An 18,259-nucleotide genomic window follows, 5' to 3' on the forward strand; every position below is an offset into this window, starting at 1 on the left:
ATATGTAATAATTATATATATAAAGAGAAAACAACAGTTAACTGAAACTTGCTTCGATTTAACAGCTTTTTATACACACGCCTGTTATTTTGAATGCCTCAGATTTGTTATTTCGAATTTGTTTTCCCACTGTTAATCAAAACCAGGAGGTCAGGGTCAGGGGTATAATGAATATGTATGTATGTACATACATATGTATGTATATAGCAAAAAGCGAAAGCCACCTCATACACACACACGTGCAGCTTCGAGCAGATGTGGAATTAGTTCTGGACGGGCGGGGCTGGGCTGGGCTCTTCCCTCGCTTCGTGTTTCCGTGCCGATGGCCGCGCGTCAAAGCGGTCTTTCAGTGATAAGATAACGGATGACGATGAGTTGGCATACCAGATGGTGACTACCAAATTGCTCCCGTTTTGTGGCCAGAGTTAACGTGGCAAGTGGCGGCGTGACGAAAAATTATTTGTGTTAGACCTGCCACCCAGTGCTGATCGCTAGAGATGACCACGTCCGCTGATAGTGTTTTTGTTGCCCGCTCAGATGGTATATCCGCCGAAGGAGTAAGGGATCAGTATGCGGACGGCAAGGCGGCCAAGGTGTGGGAGATATTTATTGGAGATAAGAATTCGCGTACAGACAACTACAAAAACTTCCTGATTGAGCTGCTCCGCGAAAAGGGATGCAAACGAATCTTAGATGTGGCCTGTGGCACTGGGTAAGTCAAAGGATTTTTAACTTAACGCAAAGGAAGTAAAACAATGGGTTCATTTCTGACAGAGTGGACTCGATAATGCTTCTAGAGGAGGGTTTCGAGGTTGTCTCAGTTGATGCTTCCGACAAAATGTTGAAATATGCACTGAAAGAACGCTGGAATCGTCGCCAGGAGGCGGCTTTTGACAATTGGGGTAAGTGTCTGAGTTGGCAGGAATGAGAATGGTTTAATATCTGATCCTTCTATGACAGTTATTGAAGAGGCCAATTGGTTGACCCTCTACGATGATATAAAGGACCAGATTAAGGAGGGCTTCGACGCTGTCATTTGTCTGGGCAACTCCTTTGCTCACTTGATGGATGGTCACGGTGATCAGCGAGAACACAAGCAGGCAATTCAGAATTTTGAGAAGTGCCTAAGGCCAGGCGGTGTCCTTTTGATTGATCATCGTAACTATGACAACATCCTCGAAACAGGAGCAACGCCCGCCAAGAGTATTTACTATAATGTAAGTTACAGATTAAATCTCTTGATCTGAATTGTGCTATTCATCATCGTCGTCGTCGTCATTAATTAAAAACAATTAAATGACACATTCCCATTTTGATGCAAACTAAATAATGTTGCCCCGTCATTGTCAATAGTTTCATTGATAGCGTTAGCTGGTTTCATAATCCCACTGTCTAGCGATGCAACGCCCTTGATCATGATCATCCCATGGTATCAACGAAAATTTAAATATTCTAATCGCGTTTTCCCATGACTGGCATTATTTTGAAATTTGTTTTCTGTTTGCAGACCAGCCACACGGCGGACATTAAGACTTCCGTCCTGTTCTATTGCGGCAAGCCATCTTTAATTTCAATGGATTATCTCATCGAAGCCAACAAGCTGACCAGCGAATTCCGCCTTTCCTATTATCCCCATGAATTGAAGCGTTTCCAGGAAATCCTTGCTGAAATCTTCACAAGCCACGCCAAGCACAAATTGTTCGGCGACTTCAAGGAAATGAGCCAAACTAAGAATCCTGCCTTCTACATACACTTAATTGAAAAGACTTTGGTTTAAATTTAAGCAATTACTTTTCACATATATTCACATGCATCTGTCGCCATCTCTCTGCCTTATTCACACATTGCCACACAAAATATACTTTGTACTTTGAAAACAGTTGAAAAGTTTCGATCCTCTTTAAATCATTAGTACGTATCTGCCCACGATGGCGCCAAAATAGAGCGTCACCATCGAGGCCTCGATCACGAACGGAGACGTCGTCTTAATGAAGTTGTACATCCGAGTGTAGATGGTGGAAAGGCAACTCAGTAGACTCCATGACATGATAGCTTCAACAACAGCTCCGGGAAAAGTTTGCCTCTGACTGAACACGCAATCGAAACGCAAAAAACAAAGCAATGACTAAATGCCGTACATATCATTAGACATGCAAATCTCTTTTTTCGAATGTTTTCGTATGGTCTTTCCATAGCGTTCGAAGTGCGGAGACACAGAAGCACCTCAACATACACGAAGAACGAGAACAGAGGAGACAGAGAAAATTAAAGAGAAAGGCAAAAATAAAATAGAAAAAGTGCCAATCTATTACACTCAATATGCAGTAACGAAAATTTTTGAAATTTTAACAGTCGACACGACTCACACTTCATAAAATACTAATAACATCGTAAATTCTATTGAAGTCGATGAGACTAATTCTGAAAACTAAAAGGCGAATAATTTCATCATCCGATACTTTAAGCACGGAAAGGTCAAATAAATCTTTTCCATCAAGACTATATTTGTATATGTACTGTTTGCGTTACGCTTAGATGTAACTCATTTAAAAATCCCCTCTTTAGGAGTATAAAAAATTGCTTATAACTTAATTTCATGTTATGACAAATGTCTTTTAAAGTCGAAGCAGTTAAGTTTAGGTTTCTAACTTAATTCGAAATTGATTATTCGGAGTTGCCGCACAATCCGGTACAGATAATGTCAAACAAATGGGTAGTTCTAATTAAGATGAGCAAGAGCCATTTATTTAAATACCAATAATCTTATTTATACGCTTCACATCAGTGACCTGTCGATCTATTTCACTGGCCAATTGCATTAGAATCTCGGTTATGGTCCGATTTTGTTTCTCCGGCAACTCGAATGCATTTTGACGGACCTCGTCTTGGTTTTTGGCTATGAAATAACGCTGTTTGTTCATGGTCTTCTTGGCATCTTCCAAGGCAGCAGCAATTTTTTTGTTAGCCTTATTAATGTTTGCCACCTGTTGAGCGAATTCACGTTCAGCCACAACGCTGTTTGGCAGAGCAGTATTGGCATTTTGTAGGAGTCTATGGCATTTGCGGACAAGCCAATCCTGATTATCGCTTATTTCCTCAAAACGTTCAGCAAGTTTGTGAGCACGCTCACTAATCACCTCCCGCTCGTCCTCTAGGTCCTGAATCTCTTGCAATTGTTGATCTCTTTTTATGCGAATTTGATTAATGTGCTTAGCAAACTCGACAAGCACCAGTTCATGACGTTTGAGGTACTGTGAACGCAGCACGACAATGGCTTGGCTAAGCAACTCGTAACCCTCGTTGGCGTTGGAGGAGGGCTTATCAGCTAATATGGGCTGATTGACGCTACGCTGCAAAATACTTTTAATCTTGTCCTGAAATGTTTGTCCAGCCTCTCCTTGCTCGACAGAAGATGTCGTTAGAGTTTGCTCACTTGGTGAAACTAACAGTTGGGCATCGACGACCAGCTTGAGGCTAATTACCTGTCCACTCCCCAGCAAAACAACAACTCCAGCCGGAGTTTGGAGTAGAGCAATACCAAAAACTGCATTGATGTGGTCGCTAGAATCAAATTTAGTGCACAGTATGTACTCAGCTCGTGAGGGCGTTGTAAAATTCAGCTGGTCCTCCTCTGCCTCACTCTCCAGATAACGCTGCAATTCGGATATGAAGTTCACGGTGACAACATGAAGACCAGCATTGTGATATGCAAAGTACCGCAGTTCATTGATAACATCTCGTTTTAAGTAGACAGGGGACTTGTAATTCGATTTCGAAGTACCGGATTTTATTCCCAACTCTAATTCCACAGTCTCTCTCACATGGATCACATATTCGGAGGGCTCAATGACGATAAAATCATCAACTTCATTGAGCGAATGCTCGGGAGTGGCTGCTTCTAGCAAAAGAGCATGATGCAGTTTGCCACTCGACTCGCCAATAACCAAAGTGGGTGGCAAAGAGGGGATGACCATAATTGACGACGACTCCAGTCCATAGTTGTCCCTTTTCTGAGGGGTTATCGTAATGGGTCCCTGGAGGCGGGTTCTGTCCGAACTCATTTCAGTCATGAGTATATAAATGTTTCCATTTTCCCGCAAAAGTACAAGAGGCCACTCAATCTTGTCCTGCTTAAGAGAATTATCTGTTAAATTTACACTTTCTTCTAGTTCTTCTGTCAAATCTCTTTTGGATTTCACAGGCGGTGCTATATCAAAGTCAACTGCTGCCTCACCAAAATCCAAGGCGGAGGTTCTCAGCCCGGATCTCACGATGGTGGGACCAACTTGCCACACATGCATCAGCTTGTAATGATTGTAGAGCCGGATGGTGTTGTTGTTAAACAGAATCAGCAGCATGGAGTCGGAGACGGAGTTAGGATGCCAGCGAATCTGACGCACCTCCAAGTGAGGATTACTCTGAAACAGCTGACCGTCCAGATTATATGTGCGACAGGTGATAATCGCCTTTCCACCATCAAAGTAACCTTCTGGTCCCCAGCGACGAGGCAAGTCCAGGATACAAACACCACGTGGCGCACTCAAAGCCACCAGTGAGCACTCATTGGAAGCCACTACACGATCCACGTCCAGACTAAGCGTACTAGAAGGTATCAACGTCTGGTAAGTAATTTTCTTCTGCTTTGTTGCAGTTGATTCAGGTACTGTGTCTGCTTCCATCAAAGATGCGCGCCAATTTTTCACCAGCAATGAGCAGTCATTGGAGTTCCACGCGAAAAGAAGATCGTCCTTGCAGTCCAGGAGATTCTGTGATTCTTGCACAATGGGCAAGCCATCCCGGATTTTTGCAAATATCTCAGTTTTATTTAGACCCAAAACATCAGTAGTTGCCATTTTGCCTGTACGATTGAAATCTATTAAATTTTCTGTTCACTATATACATTTACTTATGTACCTGATAATATATTCAAGCAGACCGGGTAGCTTTGTTTATTTTCAGAACTTTTTCCTTTTATATATGTGATAAAATGACTGAAAACCTGGCTTGCCACCTGAATATGTAGCAAATTGTTTTACACAATTTAGTTTAAATTATTTACCTTATATTTCTCAGTGCAAATATTTGCCGTAAAAAATTGAATATTCGCCGAAAAAAATTGAACTCTCGTCGTAATAATCGTTATCGATAAGCTTCGAAACAGCGTTGCCAGATAGCTTAAACTACTAACGTTAAAAATTGAAAACCAATTAACGAAAACTACATTATTTTAGCAACAGAAAAGTACATAATTGTATTTCAGCAATATGAATATTGATGAACTGATATAAAAACCATAATTGTTTTTGTAATTTTGTAATATTTCGGATCAGTACAAAAGCTATATCATATAGAAGACTGATCTTAATAAAGTTCGGTAAAATATCCAATGGCTCGAGGACACAGAAGTACGAACGAATATTTGCACTGTGGTTTTTTGTCGATTGTATCGCTTATCTTGTGAATTCTGGATGAGAGGCCTTTGCAACCGTTCGACCGTTTTATATTGCACTCTGTTTAATTTTTCTCAGTTTGATTCAGTTGTAAAGAATTGCTTTCAAGTAATTCACTTTTATCAGTTAATTGAGTTTTAGTTTCTTTTAAGTATTCTTTACAAGAAGCCTCCTGCTAATTATACCCTTGCAAAAAGGGTATATTAATTTTGGTCAAGAGTGTGCAACGCATAGAAGGAAGCATCTCCGACCATATAAAGTATATATATTCTTGATCATCACGACGAGACGAGTTCAAATCGCCATGTCCGTCCGTCCGTCCGTCCGTCCGTCTGGATCAACGCAAACTTCTCCTAGACCGAAAGAGCTACAGAGCTGAAATTTTGCATGTAGGCTTGTATATACTGGAGGCGTTGTATATCTCGGATTCAGCCGGATCGGATCACTATATCATATAGCTCCCATACAAATGGCAAAGTCACGAACAGTGACTTTTCTTAATAACTTCGTTATTTTCTGAGCTATTGTCGTGAAATTTAATATTGTTAAGTTAATTACACATATAAACGACTATATAAATTTGATCAAGATCGGGTGACTATATCATATAGCTCCCATAGGAACGATCTTTCGAAAACAGTGACTTTTGTCAATAACTTCGTTACTTTTGACGCGATTGCTTTCAAATTAAACATTTGTTAGTTTAATATATCTGTTAATGACTGTGCCAAATTTGATATGGATCGGGTAGCTATATCATATAGCTCCCATAGGAACGATCGGTGGAAAACAGTGATTTTGATCAATATCTTCGTTTTTTCCTATGCTAAGATTGAAGACCGTTCTATCGGACACATTAGCCCTTTTAGCTTAAACGGTTTTCCAGTTTGATGGCTATAGGTAAGGAAAAAGTTACCAAAAAAGTTGCAAGGGTATACAAACTTTGACGCGGTCGAAGTTAGCCCCGGCCCTCTGGTTTAACTATTGTATTTACTTTTTCCCAATTCTTTCTTTTATCGCTCTATCTCGATTCGCCTAATAGTTTTTATTAAATTCTCTTAACCCTTACAATTCGTATTTCAAAAATTCCTGATCTTTAGGTGCTTAAAGCAATGCTATTCCGTTTTTACACAGATTCCGTAAGAATTGACCTCAATTCTTTATTCTGTATGCAACTCCTCAATCTGCTTCCTTTAATCCTTGATTGTCTTTTTTAACTTGGTAATCTATTCAAGAGAAGGCTTCACTGACTGTTTGGCATCTTCAATAAGAAGCTGAGATATTCCACTCTGCATCTATGAACAGTTTTAGCATTTAGAATCTATTTCGTTCTGCTCTTTTCACTTCTTTCAACTTACCTTTTGGTCATCCAATGTGGATATTACTTTTTGATTTCAAGACAAAAGAACAATACAATTAATTAATTTTTTTTTAACAATAACGACAACAACAATTAACAATTTTTTTTAACTCACTTTACGCGTCAGACGGTCTGTTTTCAATAGCAATAATTGTAATCCCGTTTGAGATTGGGATGCGTTTTGATAAAGTCTAATTGTAAGCTGAAAATGGGAAGATCGTTTGGGTATTTTTTATTAAAATTAACCTATTATCAATTAAACACTTACTTTAGTTCTTGTCGAAAAAAATAGTCTTATTTTTATACCCTTGCAGAGGGTATTATAAAATTGGTCAGATGTTTGTAACGCACAGAAGGAGACGTTTCCGACCTCATAAAGTATATATATTCTTCATCAGCATGAGAAGCTGAGTTGATATAGCCAAGTCCGTCCGTCTGTGCGAATGCGTTGTACTCAGCCGTCTTAAGAGCTATCGGGCTGAATTTTTTTTTCGGGGTTTTTTATTACCCGGGAAAAATAAAGTATGAAAACCATCAGGATCGGACCACTATATCATATAGCTCACGAAGAACTAGAAGAAACATTTTCATAAAAATCTGAGTATGCTATGAAATTTACATATGTGATTGTAAAATAATTGTAAAATAGAGAGTAAAATTGTTTTGTTTGTATATTGATGAATTGAGTTGCAGAAAACAAATTTTGAACATGTAAAATTATTATTACCAAGGACTGCAAGGGTATTATAAACTTCGGCATAGCCGATGTTAGCTTCTTTGATATTTTCAGTTTTTATTACATCTACAAATTAAATGGAAGATTGAAACTTATCCACACTTAGAAAATTCGAACTTAGGCTTACAGGTAATAAAAAAATTTTTCAACTTCCAAAATTAAACGGTACTCTTCCACAAAATGCTAAAAATAGCAGCTAACGGTAACATTTTGCAGCATTTTCTTTGTTCTTTCGATCTCAATGTTTGTTTTTGTAAAATTCTAAGGAACTTGTATTTGGCGAGGAAAAGAATTCTAATTTTTTAAGTGTCTTATCATTTTGATACGCACCTTATTAAAAACTTCTCGTGTTAGACAAAATAAAGACCTTTTTAACATGCTGGCAGCCTCTTCGTACCCACTTATTGCATCACTGAGACAAGTGCGATCACGAAAGGACTTGGAAAATAGCAACTATAGTCCCGAAATGTTGAGTTTATTCGATATTGATGTAAATATTGAAAATTATTTTGAAAAGAATCAGCCATCAATAGCTAATTTTCAAAATTAACCTAAAAAAATTAAAAAAAATTTTTTTTTTTACGTATTGTAATTATGTTAGAAAATAAAATTAAAACATTAATAAATGATACATAGTCGTTTAAAACAGTGAAAAATTCCTTTGTTATTGAAAAAAAACGGATTTCGCTCCATTTTTAAAGGAAAAACATGCTTGGAAAAATTTTCTGACTTTGACCTTGAATATTATAGCACCACGAACACCCAGCACTCTTGGCAAACATTCTTTTGAAGCTTGAGGTATTCTTTATCATATTTTTTAAATCGCTTTATCGGTTTAGAAGCTATGATTTTTGCAATGTAAAATGCCAAAATGCCCCACTGTGCGACGCCTCATACATATCTTATTTCTAATTAGTAATTCTAATTACAAACTTAAACTTTAATATGAGACTATTTTCAATACGACATTATATGCATCATTAAATTAATCATTCGAGCATTATCTGGATTGTTTAGTACACGTACACGTTATAATTGACTGATAAGCCATAAAAGCATCACCATAACATCGGTTTGACTACCACAATGCTTCTCTGCATACACATCATTCATATTCAATATAGACTAAACGGATCCAAAACCATCAAACTTTTTATATAACAGCTACTAAACATATTCTTCCACGGTTATATAGTAGAGATCTGCACGAGTACATTCGAAACGCAAAACCAAATCCCTCTACACTTTTCGAACTCGGTCTCACACTTACTCGTATTTGCAAATCGAGTATACCAAGCATCTCATACGAACGAATGAGTTTAAACGAGCAGGGCATACCGAAAAATCCGGTAAAGCAAATCCGAGCATATCGATAAGCAAGTTTCGAAAACCGAACCGAGTACTAGGTACTGTTCAAATGTCTTGCTCGTTCTCGGTATACAGAATTGTGAAGCAAGTAGCTGACAGCAGAGTCAATGAATATGATATGAAACATCTGAAAATAAATTGATTTTATAAAAATATTTACGGTATTTATAAACAAAAATAAAAACATGATTTTATTAAACATTTAACAACAATGATATCTTAACAATAACTATAACCCCTATAGTTGGCTAGCTAAACCAGTGTCGCTTAAGTCAAATTTAGTTTTTCTACTTAAATTATGCAAATTATGGTATTACTAAATGTATAGTCGGATAGTTTTCTCCTTCTAATGCTTTCGAAGCCTTTTCAAGGTGTTATAAAATTACTACAATTGATTTGATCTTGTCAATGTTTACATTTTGCAATCTAGAAAGTTCAATTTTTTCCTTTAAAATGGTATCGATGTCATCCCAATTTTGTGCTATTGAAGAGCACTCTCTCTATTAGACTGTATTCCAGCTAGTGTGGCAGAGTCTTTTGAGCGATACATTAAGCCGGGAATTTCAAATTTCATTAAGGTCAGATAGTTCTAAATATCCCTAAATGCTTTCTCCACAATATTATTTAGTAGGTATTTAGTATAGTATTTAGTAGTTATGCAATGAATGTGATTATAGCACCCTGAATTAAATCAAACAAATTATTAAGTATCTTTAAAGATTTGAATGACAAACATTATTTTCAACCGATAGATCCTAGGGTAAAGACGATCTACAAGGGGCTTTCTCCAACAAAATTAGGCAAGATACATTAATACGCATTCAAATCTCGAGTCAAATCTGGGGCAGAAAAAAGGTCATCACAGAATATTTACATCCTGTAAAACCTTAACTAGTGGCAGGGCTAATTTCCGCCGTGCAGAGAACGAACACGAACCACCAAGATTTTATGCAAATATGCTATAATATTGTGTTACCTTATATAGAGGAGCAAATTATCTTACATTCAACATTTTAGCAAGAGGTCGACTCGAAAAACATTTAGAAAAGGGCCAGAAAAATTGCAGTGCCCAGAAGTGTCCCAATTACTAATAGAAATATGTTTTGGCAACGTAACCAAACAAACCCTTGCAGCTGCATTAAACAATTTGTCAATATTGCAATAGTTTTCAAACTTGGGATTTTTTTAAGATTAATCGTTTTTATACCATATGTACGCTTATCGAGTTTGTTTCAAATTGTTGCCACGCCCCCTTCCGCCCTCGGAATTTACATAAAACTGTTTTTCTTAAAAAGTATGGCAGATAGAGACATCAAATTTGGGTTATACACTCGTTTAGTTAGCGCGCAGAAAATAATTGTTCCAACTTTTTGCCAGGCCCCCTTCCGCCCCCGGAATTTACATAACTCTGATTTTCTTAAAAGCTATGAAAGCTACCGACATTAAATTTGGTATGTAAGCTAGCTTAATAGACGCGCAGCTATTGACTATTTAAAAATTTTGCCACGCCCATTTAAACAAAACAGATTTTCTCGAAAACTAACAAAGCTAAAGTCACCAAATTTAGTATGTATATTGGCTTAGTATGCGCGCAGAATACATATATTTTAATAAGTTGCACGCCCACTTCCGCCTCCATAATTTAGAAAAAACCGATTGGCTCTTGCATTTTTTTGACCATCGCGATCAAATTTGGCATACTAATAAATCTTATCTATTTCTATTAAACTACTATTTGATTGATTTTGATTGAAATCGGACTAGAAACATGCAAAATATACGTATGAATGTATTCAGCTACGCGATCCATAAGGGCAGAATTGGCCGTTGGCTAGTGGCGGCGCTAGAGTGCTCGTGTGTTTGTAGAGTGAGCGAGATAGCATATGGTTATGAGGCATGTTAAAACAATTTAATAGACATACATTTGGTTTTTGAAATTTTAAATATTTGTTTCACCTGGTGTATGGTATACCCAAGTCGGCGAGACGACTTACTTACTTAATTTTTTTTAAACAAGGTATATACCTTGGCTTAAGCTTTTTAACTGACAGTTTCACGTCAATCTTTTCCAGACTGATAGTCAAAGTGGAAATAAACCCGGTAAAGGTTAGTCAGTAAAATCAGCTTAAAAACCACTATCCACTTTTAAAAATGACACCATTTACTACTCTAATTCAATTAGCTAGTAGCTAATCAATGATTTAATAAATCCCTTAAGTTTGTTTCTTTTGCCTAGTAAAGGATTTTTAGGATTTTAGTCGAATCGAAATTTAAGAATCGAATCGTTTTAACGAATTGTATATACAATTTTATGTCTGCGATCTAAATTTATTTACAACAAAACAAAGAAACGAGCATCTATTATATTATTTACATTTGACGTCTTGTCAATTTATTATTACTTTCTTTTTTTTAGTTCCAATAGGGGTACGGATTTTAATTTAATGGTTATATCCTCAATAAAATAAAGATCCTCAAACATAAAGCTAGTTTTAAACTCGTAATTTCTCAGCAATTTGGCCAATGTAACTTTCGCCGAAATAAGGGCATATCTCCAACCTAAGAAACAGAACAAAAGACAACTAAAGTCCACATCGCTTTACCAATAGGCGCCAACTTACCTATACAATTTCGGAGACCCTTGGTGAAGGGTATATAGGCGTAGGGATGCTTGTCTTGATATATATGCGGCAAGAAATGATCGGGATTAAATGTTTCAGCCTCGGGACCCCAAAGCAACTTGCTGCGATGCAAATGGAATATATCAATGGCAATTTGTACACCCTTGGGAATAACAATTCCATTTGAAAGCCGCACATCTTGAGATGTCTGCCTGGAAACGATAGGTACTGGTGGCACAACTCTCATGGACTCATTTAAGATGAGATCCAAATAGACCATCTCTTGAGTCTCGGCATATGAAACATCAAAGTCACCATTGTGCGGGAACAAAGACTTGATCTCTTCAAATGCCTTCTCCTGGTACTGGGGAAACATGGCTAAAAGCATTAGCGTATAGTACACAGTATTTGCCGTGGTCTCGAAAGCACCAAAAACCATAACATTTGATTCGTCTTCGACATTCTTCCAACTAAAGACGCCACGTTTTAACAGATCGATGGCGAGATTAAAGAATATATTCTTATCTTTGGGGGCCAAATCTGCTGTTTCGTCCTCAAGCACATTTTTCTCGATTAGCTGGCAAATAACGCCGTAAATATCGAACACAATCTAACTTGCATTTGCATAGTAATATGTTCACATACCTTTCTTATAAACTCACGAATCTCCGTCTTTGCGCGCCAATAGCGCTCCTCTTTGCCCAGGAGCTGGCGAACCCACTGACTGTTCAACCAGGGCGAGAAGCACATATCTGTCATGGTTTCCAATACACTATTAATGCATAGAATTAATCAGTCGAATCTAAAGCAAACTTACCATTGATACCGTTCTAACAAGCTGTGACTCTCAAAATTTTCCTCTCCCTTCACATCGCTGCCCATGGTCGTTTCTATTCTATGCGAAGAAAATTAATAATTCTTGGAAAACTTTTGATTTCCATCACTCACGTGTTGCTATGCCCAATGTGAAATTTTGAAGTAGTGGTATTAAATCCTTTTCCCCTGTATCTGCCAGACTGTCCAGTAAACTGAGCAGATTTTTCGTCTCATTGTTGAAAATAGGGAGAAATCCAAGAAGCACCTTGTGTCCAAAGGCTGGATTCAGAAGCTTACGATGTACACTCCAGCGAGGATCTAAAAGGATGTTAAATGCCCAAATCCAGAAAGCATTAAATATGCACATACATTTTATACCTATGCCCAAAACACGAATCTTCGAATTTTCGTATTACCTAACAAACTCTTATCTTCACCAAACTTTTCAGGTTTGGAATGTGCTCTTATTTGAAATGTTTAAGTTTTTGGCTTCCGTTCAGTTCCGTTCAAAAACCAACAATGACTAAAGAAAAGTGAAACGAAGTAAGTAATTTTTGGCAGACTTCGGTATACCATGCACCAAGTGAAACAAATATTTTAAACTTAAATTTTATAGTGGCAGCGTCTAGGTGCTCGCAGGAGTGAGCAAGAAAGTATATGCTGGCTATCAAGCATATGAAAGAATTTTATGTTCATACATACAAGTTAACAATTAACACTTAATATAGGATATTTTATAAGTTTATAATCTACCCTCGCTATCGCGTGCTCTATAAGTTAAGTAGCAGCCCTCGCAATTGCGACATTGCATAAATTGTATCAGCGCGCTATAGCTGCAATGGTCAGCGACGGTAACCGGACACTTTTGTTTTGCTGCAAGAGTTTCCGTTATCGCCGAAGATTTGCTGAGTCGGCTTGCCGACCATGACATTGTGGCGTGATGCGAATTTTGGCTTAGCTTAAGTGGAATATTCTATGTTTTAAGAAATCAGTTTGAATACAGCGCTCTTCCAGTAAGTCGCTTAAATAAATATCCACTCCGGCACTTAGCCGTAAAATAATTTGTTTTATTGTCTGAACCCAAGGTGAGCAATAAGAGGCTCAGTTTGCCTCTCAACCTAATCTTCACCCTTAACAGGACTGGAGTATTGTAATTTACATACCTAATCTAAAACTTTTATTTAACTTGGTGCATGGTATACAGAAGTGGACAAGGCGACTTACTTACTTAATTAATAATAAGACATGATTTGCAGATGAGAAATTTGTACTTTACTGTGAAAAATATATACATACACACATGTCTGTACATTGTACATGTACATATATGTATGTACATATGTATGTATCAGAAGTTTGCTTTCAATTCAGTGACTTCAAGAATAACTTTTCTCTCAAACAGTTTAGATGTTATCCATAAGTTTGAAGTGCGTCTAAAACAAATTTTGTGTCATTAAAAATTAAACCGCACCGAACTTACAAATACATAGCCTATTTAGTTTATCCAAAGTTAGATCAATCGAAATTTTCAGGACATCCCTAAATATTCTTTGAGAGGTTAAACTTTTTTTGGAGATTTATGTGCTGCCTATGATTAAAAATCTTGTAAATTTGCAAGATTTATTCGACAGCTAAAAACCTAGTTTCGATTAACTTCAAAAAGGTCAAATCGTTAAAAATGGACATATATGAACATTTCTGCCAAAATGTCAACCAAGAGCAAAATATTAAAACGTCCTTTGAATCTTTGTTTTTATTTTTTTAAATTTTATAAATAATGTTTTAATTTGAATATTCTATGTAGTTTAAGCACATATTTATTTACCATGATGACCATATCGAATGGAAAGTCCGAGAATCAGTGTTTTTTTATTTAAGCACTTTTAATCACTTCCATTATTTCTTATCTATCTTCTGTGAATAAGTTTTTACACGGTTAGAAGTTTTGCAAAAAATGCAGAAGTATCAGTTCTTTCTAGAAACTTAGTATAAGTTTACATTGTGCCAAAAATTCAAAGGCCATGAAGTTGAAAAGTTCGCGTCAAATATAGTTTTTAACTAATACCGACCGCGTCAAAGTTTGTATACCCTTGCAAGGTTTTTGTTATTCTGTCCTCACTTGTAGCCGTCAAAGTGTAAAAACGTTTTATCTAAAAAGTCGAATGTTTGCGAAAGAACGGCCTACAATCTGGGCATAGGAAAAAACTAAGATATTGATCAAAGTCACTGTTTTCGACCGATCGTTCCAATGGGAGCTATATGATATAGTCACCCGATCTTGAACAAATTTGGCATAGTCGTTTATATGTGTAATAAACTCACCAATATTAAATTACACGACAACAGCTATTGTTATTGAGAAAACTCACAGCTATATGATATAGTGGTCCGATCCGGCTGAATCCGACATATACAATCTGTGCACCTACATTCAAAATTTCAGACCTGTAGTTCTTACAGTCTAGGAATAGTTTGCGCTGATCCAGACGGACGGACAGACTGACGAACACGGCTATTTCAGCTCGTCTCCTCATGCTGATCAAGAATATATATGCTCTATATGGTCGGAGATGCTTCCTTCTATGCTTTGCACATTTCTGACCAAAATTAATATACCCTTTTTACAAGGGTATAAAAAAACCCACTCCCATAAGAAATCTTTTTTTTTTTAATTTTCAAAAATTTTTAAAGTTTTGTCGTTATACATGGCATCGGCGAAATTCTCCAGTTCTACCTGTAAGTACTAAGTTCAGGTGCGGCTGTTTGAAATGGTACGAAGGAAAAGGCAACAGGAATAGAATCGGTTTTCTTTAACTTTTCGAAAGTACATTTTGGCACATAACAAAAGCCAACAATATTATAATTTTTTCACGATGAGCTCTCTCTTTCCTCGAACATTAATGGCGTTTGCCTTAATTATATGAACATAAATATATCTTCGGAACATTTATTAAGTGCGTAATTGGCAAGAGATATCAGCAGACTGGACTGCATGATAATGCAGTGATAACATAATAAAAAATTTCGTTCGAATATCCACTTATTTCAGAAACTTGAAAACAAAATATTCACTACAGTTTGCATTCACTTTAGTTGTTTCTTTTTGGTAAAACAGAGTCAGCTCATAAAGAAAATCTTGTCCCTATACAATTGCTTGTCAATACATACTTAATGGCCCTTTAATAATATCCTAAATGTTAGTACTTTATCTCAGTCATTCTGGACTCACATGAAATCCACACGTAATGGTTTAATCCTGCGTTTTTAACATATTTAAGTCCGTTTGGAAGAACATATGTGTGTAAAATCGTTATTTACGCACGATCGTCTTAACGCATATAAATTTGTTGCTGCTGTGACTTTTAATATTCCGAAAACTCCGCCCCGATTTAATAATGGTAATTTCGTGTTTTTCGGTTCACATAGATTTCAATTGATATTCCGCGAGAATAATTGAGTTTAATTCCACATTTCTTACCCTTTTTTTTATACATATTAAGTTACTGCCTACCTTGTAAACTAAATAGTCCAGTGCCAGCCCCATCATCCACAGCCTGATAGATAATCCCTTTATTTATGCAGTGAGGTGATGTCAGGATATCCTGTATGGCCTGTGGATCACTGACTATCAGAAATGGTATTGGTCCCAACCAGGAGAATATTGTACTCCCATGTTTGTGCAGATAATAGCCAATTGCGTTGAGAATATCTACAGAGACTAACAATTATTTTTGGTTTTCTGTTCAAGTCAGCTTTCTTCCGTAGGTTAACCTTCTCGGCGCATAAGTCTATGAGCCATTCCCAAAATGGGATATCCAAGAGGTCCGGGTATCTTTAGAGTTAGTAGATAATATCGACGACGAGTCCATAGAAAATATATCCACAAAACTACGATAAACCCACTCCATAATGTCCATGTCAGCATGATTGAAATCCTTCCTCAAAATGTCTGGTCTCCACAGAAATCGCGACCGCAAGTTTCAAAGTACTTAAGCACATTAATGAAAAAGTTTTGTGTGAAACGCGTTTTTATATTCCGGATGCGATGACTGTTTTGGTAAAGGTTGTCAAATCTATGTGTATAATCACGCGTTCAATTTGGTCGACTATCAAGCGTAAAGCTCATACACACACTACCCACAACGAGCTCCCCACTCCAGTTCAATGGTGGCTAAAGCTACGGTTCCAATGAACCATACATAGTAAGCCACAGTTTTTATAGGGCCTTATTGTCGAAGACGTGCATACAAATTGCTATAATTTTGACTATTATCTAGCTGCGCCACCCCAAACACTTTGGGAATGTGAATAGGCGAGCAATACGTCATCGATCAATGGATTCCCACCCACTTGCACTGCCTGGCGTTCATTATTGGCTGGTATAAGCTGCTCTCACCATATCGTCAGGCCCAAATATTGTGGCAGTTGCTACTAACATACAAATACTCGATTATAGTGTTTCTTAATTGATTCAAAACGGTGGAAACAACATATAGTTGTTTCCTCCTTCCACGTACAATTTCTCTGTGTTAATTATTTTTATTCCGGAATCGGATCGACGATGGCTGTTCGCCCAAGAGAATTTTTACTGTAGATGCATAGGTATATACATATTTCCAGCTACACACATATTGTTGAACGGGAAGAGTTAAGCCTAGCAATTGGGAGGCCATTCAGAGTCAACGACTTAATAGATACCCTACTTAGCTCTCAAAAAAATTGGCTCGGACTTAGCCAGCTTTATTGAGTAATTATACATAAACTCTAGGCAAGTTATTAGATGTGCCATCTTGCCCTAGTAAGGAAATAACTTCAGTGAGACTACCAACAACTACTTAAAAACTGAAAATGGAGACATATTGGCTATAACGCATGCAATTTTATCGTATATTTGTATAACAGCTTTACGATGAAGACGTTTTATATTTGCATTAGCAACATAACAAATATTATGACTACAGTAATCTTTGTGAACGATCGTTTTTGATGAAATTTGGCATAAACATAAATAATTCTGCTGACAAACTAACTTAATGGCTCTTGAAATGGATACACAGACAACCTGAGTAAACGACATCAGTCAAAGAGCAACTCCGCCCTTATGGCCCCACCAACTGAAAAACGTTTAAAACGTACGTATAACTTCGCAATTTTTATTCCGCTTTTAATAAAATTTTGTATTTTGCTATATATTGATAACAAATACTAGTGTGTCAAGTTTTAATTGCATTAGATTAAAAATTGCGAAAAACAATCAAGTTTCTTCTAGATGTTTTTGTCAATTTTCCTTTACCATCCAAAACAAATTAATTCTGAACATTATTTAATATCTCAACAGCAGCCATAATTAGTTTAAACTTACATATATCGAAGTATATTAAATTATCATACCCTGCATTTATTTCTCTCATACCCTTGTAGAGTGGTGTCCTGACCCCGAAAATTCCGTCATTTATCCAGACAATCCGGCAAAAAAACGAGAGAATAGAACGTAGCCTACCAAGAATCAGAGAACCAAGAACCTAAGCCGCACATTTTAAGTCAGTCTGGTCTTTGCTTGTCGCGTTATATATGTACAAGCTCCCACTAGTAATTGTAAATGTGTAAAATATAACTTAATTTTTTGTGGCAAATAATGAAGAATGGGTTTTATTGAATAATAATACGAAAGCATCATGCAGATGCAGGACCGAACTGCTTTACGAATTGCAGAAGAAATCTGGATGGTTCTTCTTAAACGGTTATAAGAGCCTGTGCTTTTCACAGTCATTCTCATTTCGAAAGGACTCGCAATATATGTATGTATGTACTATATATGAGCCAAGTTACAATTTATCTGTTGTTATACAATTAAAGTGTAAATTACGCAATTTGAATGAAATACATTAATAGTAATTAAAAAAAATCA

At 36.8% G+C, this 18,259-nt stretch overlaps 4 protein-coding genes and 1 long non-coding RNA gene across 6 annotated transcripts; 2 read left to right on the forward strand and 3 right to left on the reverse strand.

The window, feature by feature from the left end:
- The first annotated feature begins 460 nt into the window (after window positions 1-460).
- LOC6651484 (glycine N-methyltransferase) lies at window positions 461-1,879 on the forward strand. The gene is made up of 4 exons (XM_002072633.4): window positions 461-712; window positions 775-902; window positions 961-1,217; window positions 1,508-1,879. The coding sequence occupies exons 1-4, from the start codon at window positions 498-500 to the stop codon at window positions 1,775-1,777; spliced, it is 870 nt and encodes a 289-aa protein (XP_002072669.1). The 5' UTR covers window positions 461-497; the 3' UTR covers window positions 1,778-1,879.
- Window positions 1,773-2,098, reverse strand: LOC111519410. Its single transcript, XM_023180143.2, has one exon. It carries the CDS (start codon window positions 2,045-2,047, stop codon window positions 1,901-1,903), a length of 147 nt encoding a protein of 48 aa, XP_023035911.1. The 5' UTR covers window positions 2,048-2,098; the 3' UTR covers window positions 1,773-1,900.
- A 619-nt stretch (window positions 2,099-2,717) lies between these two features.
- LOC6651485 (nuclear pore complex protein Nup88) lies at window positions 2,718-5,086 on the reverse strand. Its single transcript, XM_002072634.3, has 2 exons — window positions 4,915-5,086; window positions 2,718-4,858 (listed from the first exon to the last, which is right to left on the reverse strand). Exon 2 carries the CDS (start codon window positions 4,851-4,853, stop codon window positions 2,748-2,750), a length of 2,106 nt encoding a protein of 701 aa, XP_002072670.1. The 5' UTR covers window positions 4,854-4,858; window positions 4,915-5,086; the 3' UTR covers window positions 2,718-2,747.
- A 6,215-nt stretch (window positions 5,087-11,301) lies between these two features.
- LOC6651486 (probable cytochrome P450 313a4) lies at window positions 11,302-16,332 on the reverse strand. 2 transcript variants are annotated; one of them, XM_002072635.4, is made up of 7 exons: window positions 16,123-16,332; window positions 15,863-16,060; window positions 12,484-12,669; window positions 12,353-12,425; window positions 12,181-12,307; window positions 11,536-12,112; window positions 11,302-11,473 (listed from the first exon to the last, which is right to left on the reverse strand). In XM_002072635.4, the coding sequence occupies exons 1-7, from the start codon at window positions 16,274-16,276 to the stop codon at window positions 11,313-11,315; spliced, it is 1,476 nt and encodes a 491-aa protein (XP_002072671.2). In that variant the 5' UTR covers window positions 16,277-16,332; the 3' UTR covers window positions 11,302-11,312. The 2 variants fall into 2 exon arrangements, with proteins under 2 accessions (XP_002072671.2, XP_046865234.1); XM_047009278.1 differs by lacking the exons at window positions 12,484-12,669; window positions 15,863-16,060; window positions 16,123-16,332 and having other exon boundaries at window positions 12,181-12,287; window positions 12,353-12,415.
- On the forward strand, window positions 13,407-17,991 carry LOC124459710. The gene is made up of 3 exons (XR_006953750.1): window positions 13,407-13,436; window positions 17,254-17,483; window positions 17,773-17,991. It is a non-coding gene; the product is annotated as an uncharacterized LOC124459710 (long non-coding RNA).
- The last annotated feature ends 268 nt before the right edge of the window (window positions 17,992-18,259 follow it).

Source organism: Drosophila willistoni, chromosome 3R, assembly GCF_018902025.1.
Source record: "Drosophila willistoni isolate 14030-0811.24 chromosome 3R, UCI_dwil_1.1, whole genome shotgun sequence".
Lineage (NCBI taxonomy): Eukaryota > Metazoa > Arthropoda > Insecta > Diptera > Drosophilidae > Drosophila > Drosophila willistoni.

Bases quoted from the DNA above. Each gene is read 5' to 3' on its own strand.
- LOC6651484 (XM_002072633.4), top strand. From the start codon at position 498: ATGACCACGTCCGCTGATAGTGTTTTTGTTGCCCGCTCAGATGGTATA. The intron at 903-960 runs GTAAGTGTCTGA...CTTCTATGACAG, and splicing joins GGCGGCTTTTGACAATTGGG to TTATTGAAGAGGCCAATTGG. The intron at 1,218-1,507 runs GTAAGTTACAGA...TTCTGTTTGCAG, and splicing joins CCAAGAGTATTTACTATAAT to ACCAGCCACACGGCGGACAT.
- LOC6651485 (XM_002072634.3), bottom strand. From the start codon at position 4,853: ATGGCAACTACTGATGTTTTGGGTCTAAATAAAACTGAGATATTTGCA.
- LOC111519410 (XM_023180143.2), bottom strand. From the start codon at position 2,047: ATGTCATGGAGTCTACTGAGTTGCCTTTCCACCATCTACACTCGGATG.
- LOC6651486 (XM_002072635.4), bottom strand. From the start codon at position 16,276: ATGCTGACATGGACATTATGGAGTGGGTTTATCGTAGTTTTGTGGATA. The intron at 16,061-16,122 runs GTTAACCTACGG...TAGTCTCTGTAG, and splicing joins TAGACTTATGCGCCGAGAAG to ATATTCTCAACGCAATTGGC. The intron at 12,113-12,180 runs GTATGTGAACAT...GTTATTTGCCAG, and splicing joins TTCGTGAGTTTATAAGAAAG to CTAATCGAGAAAAATGTGCT.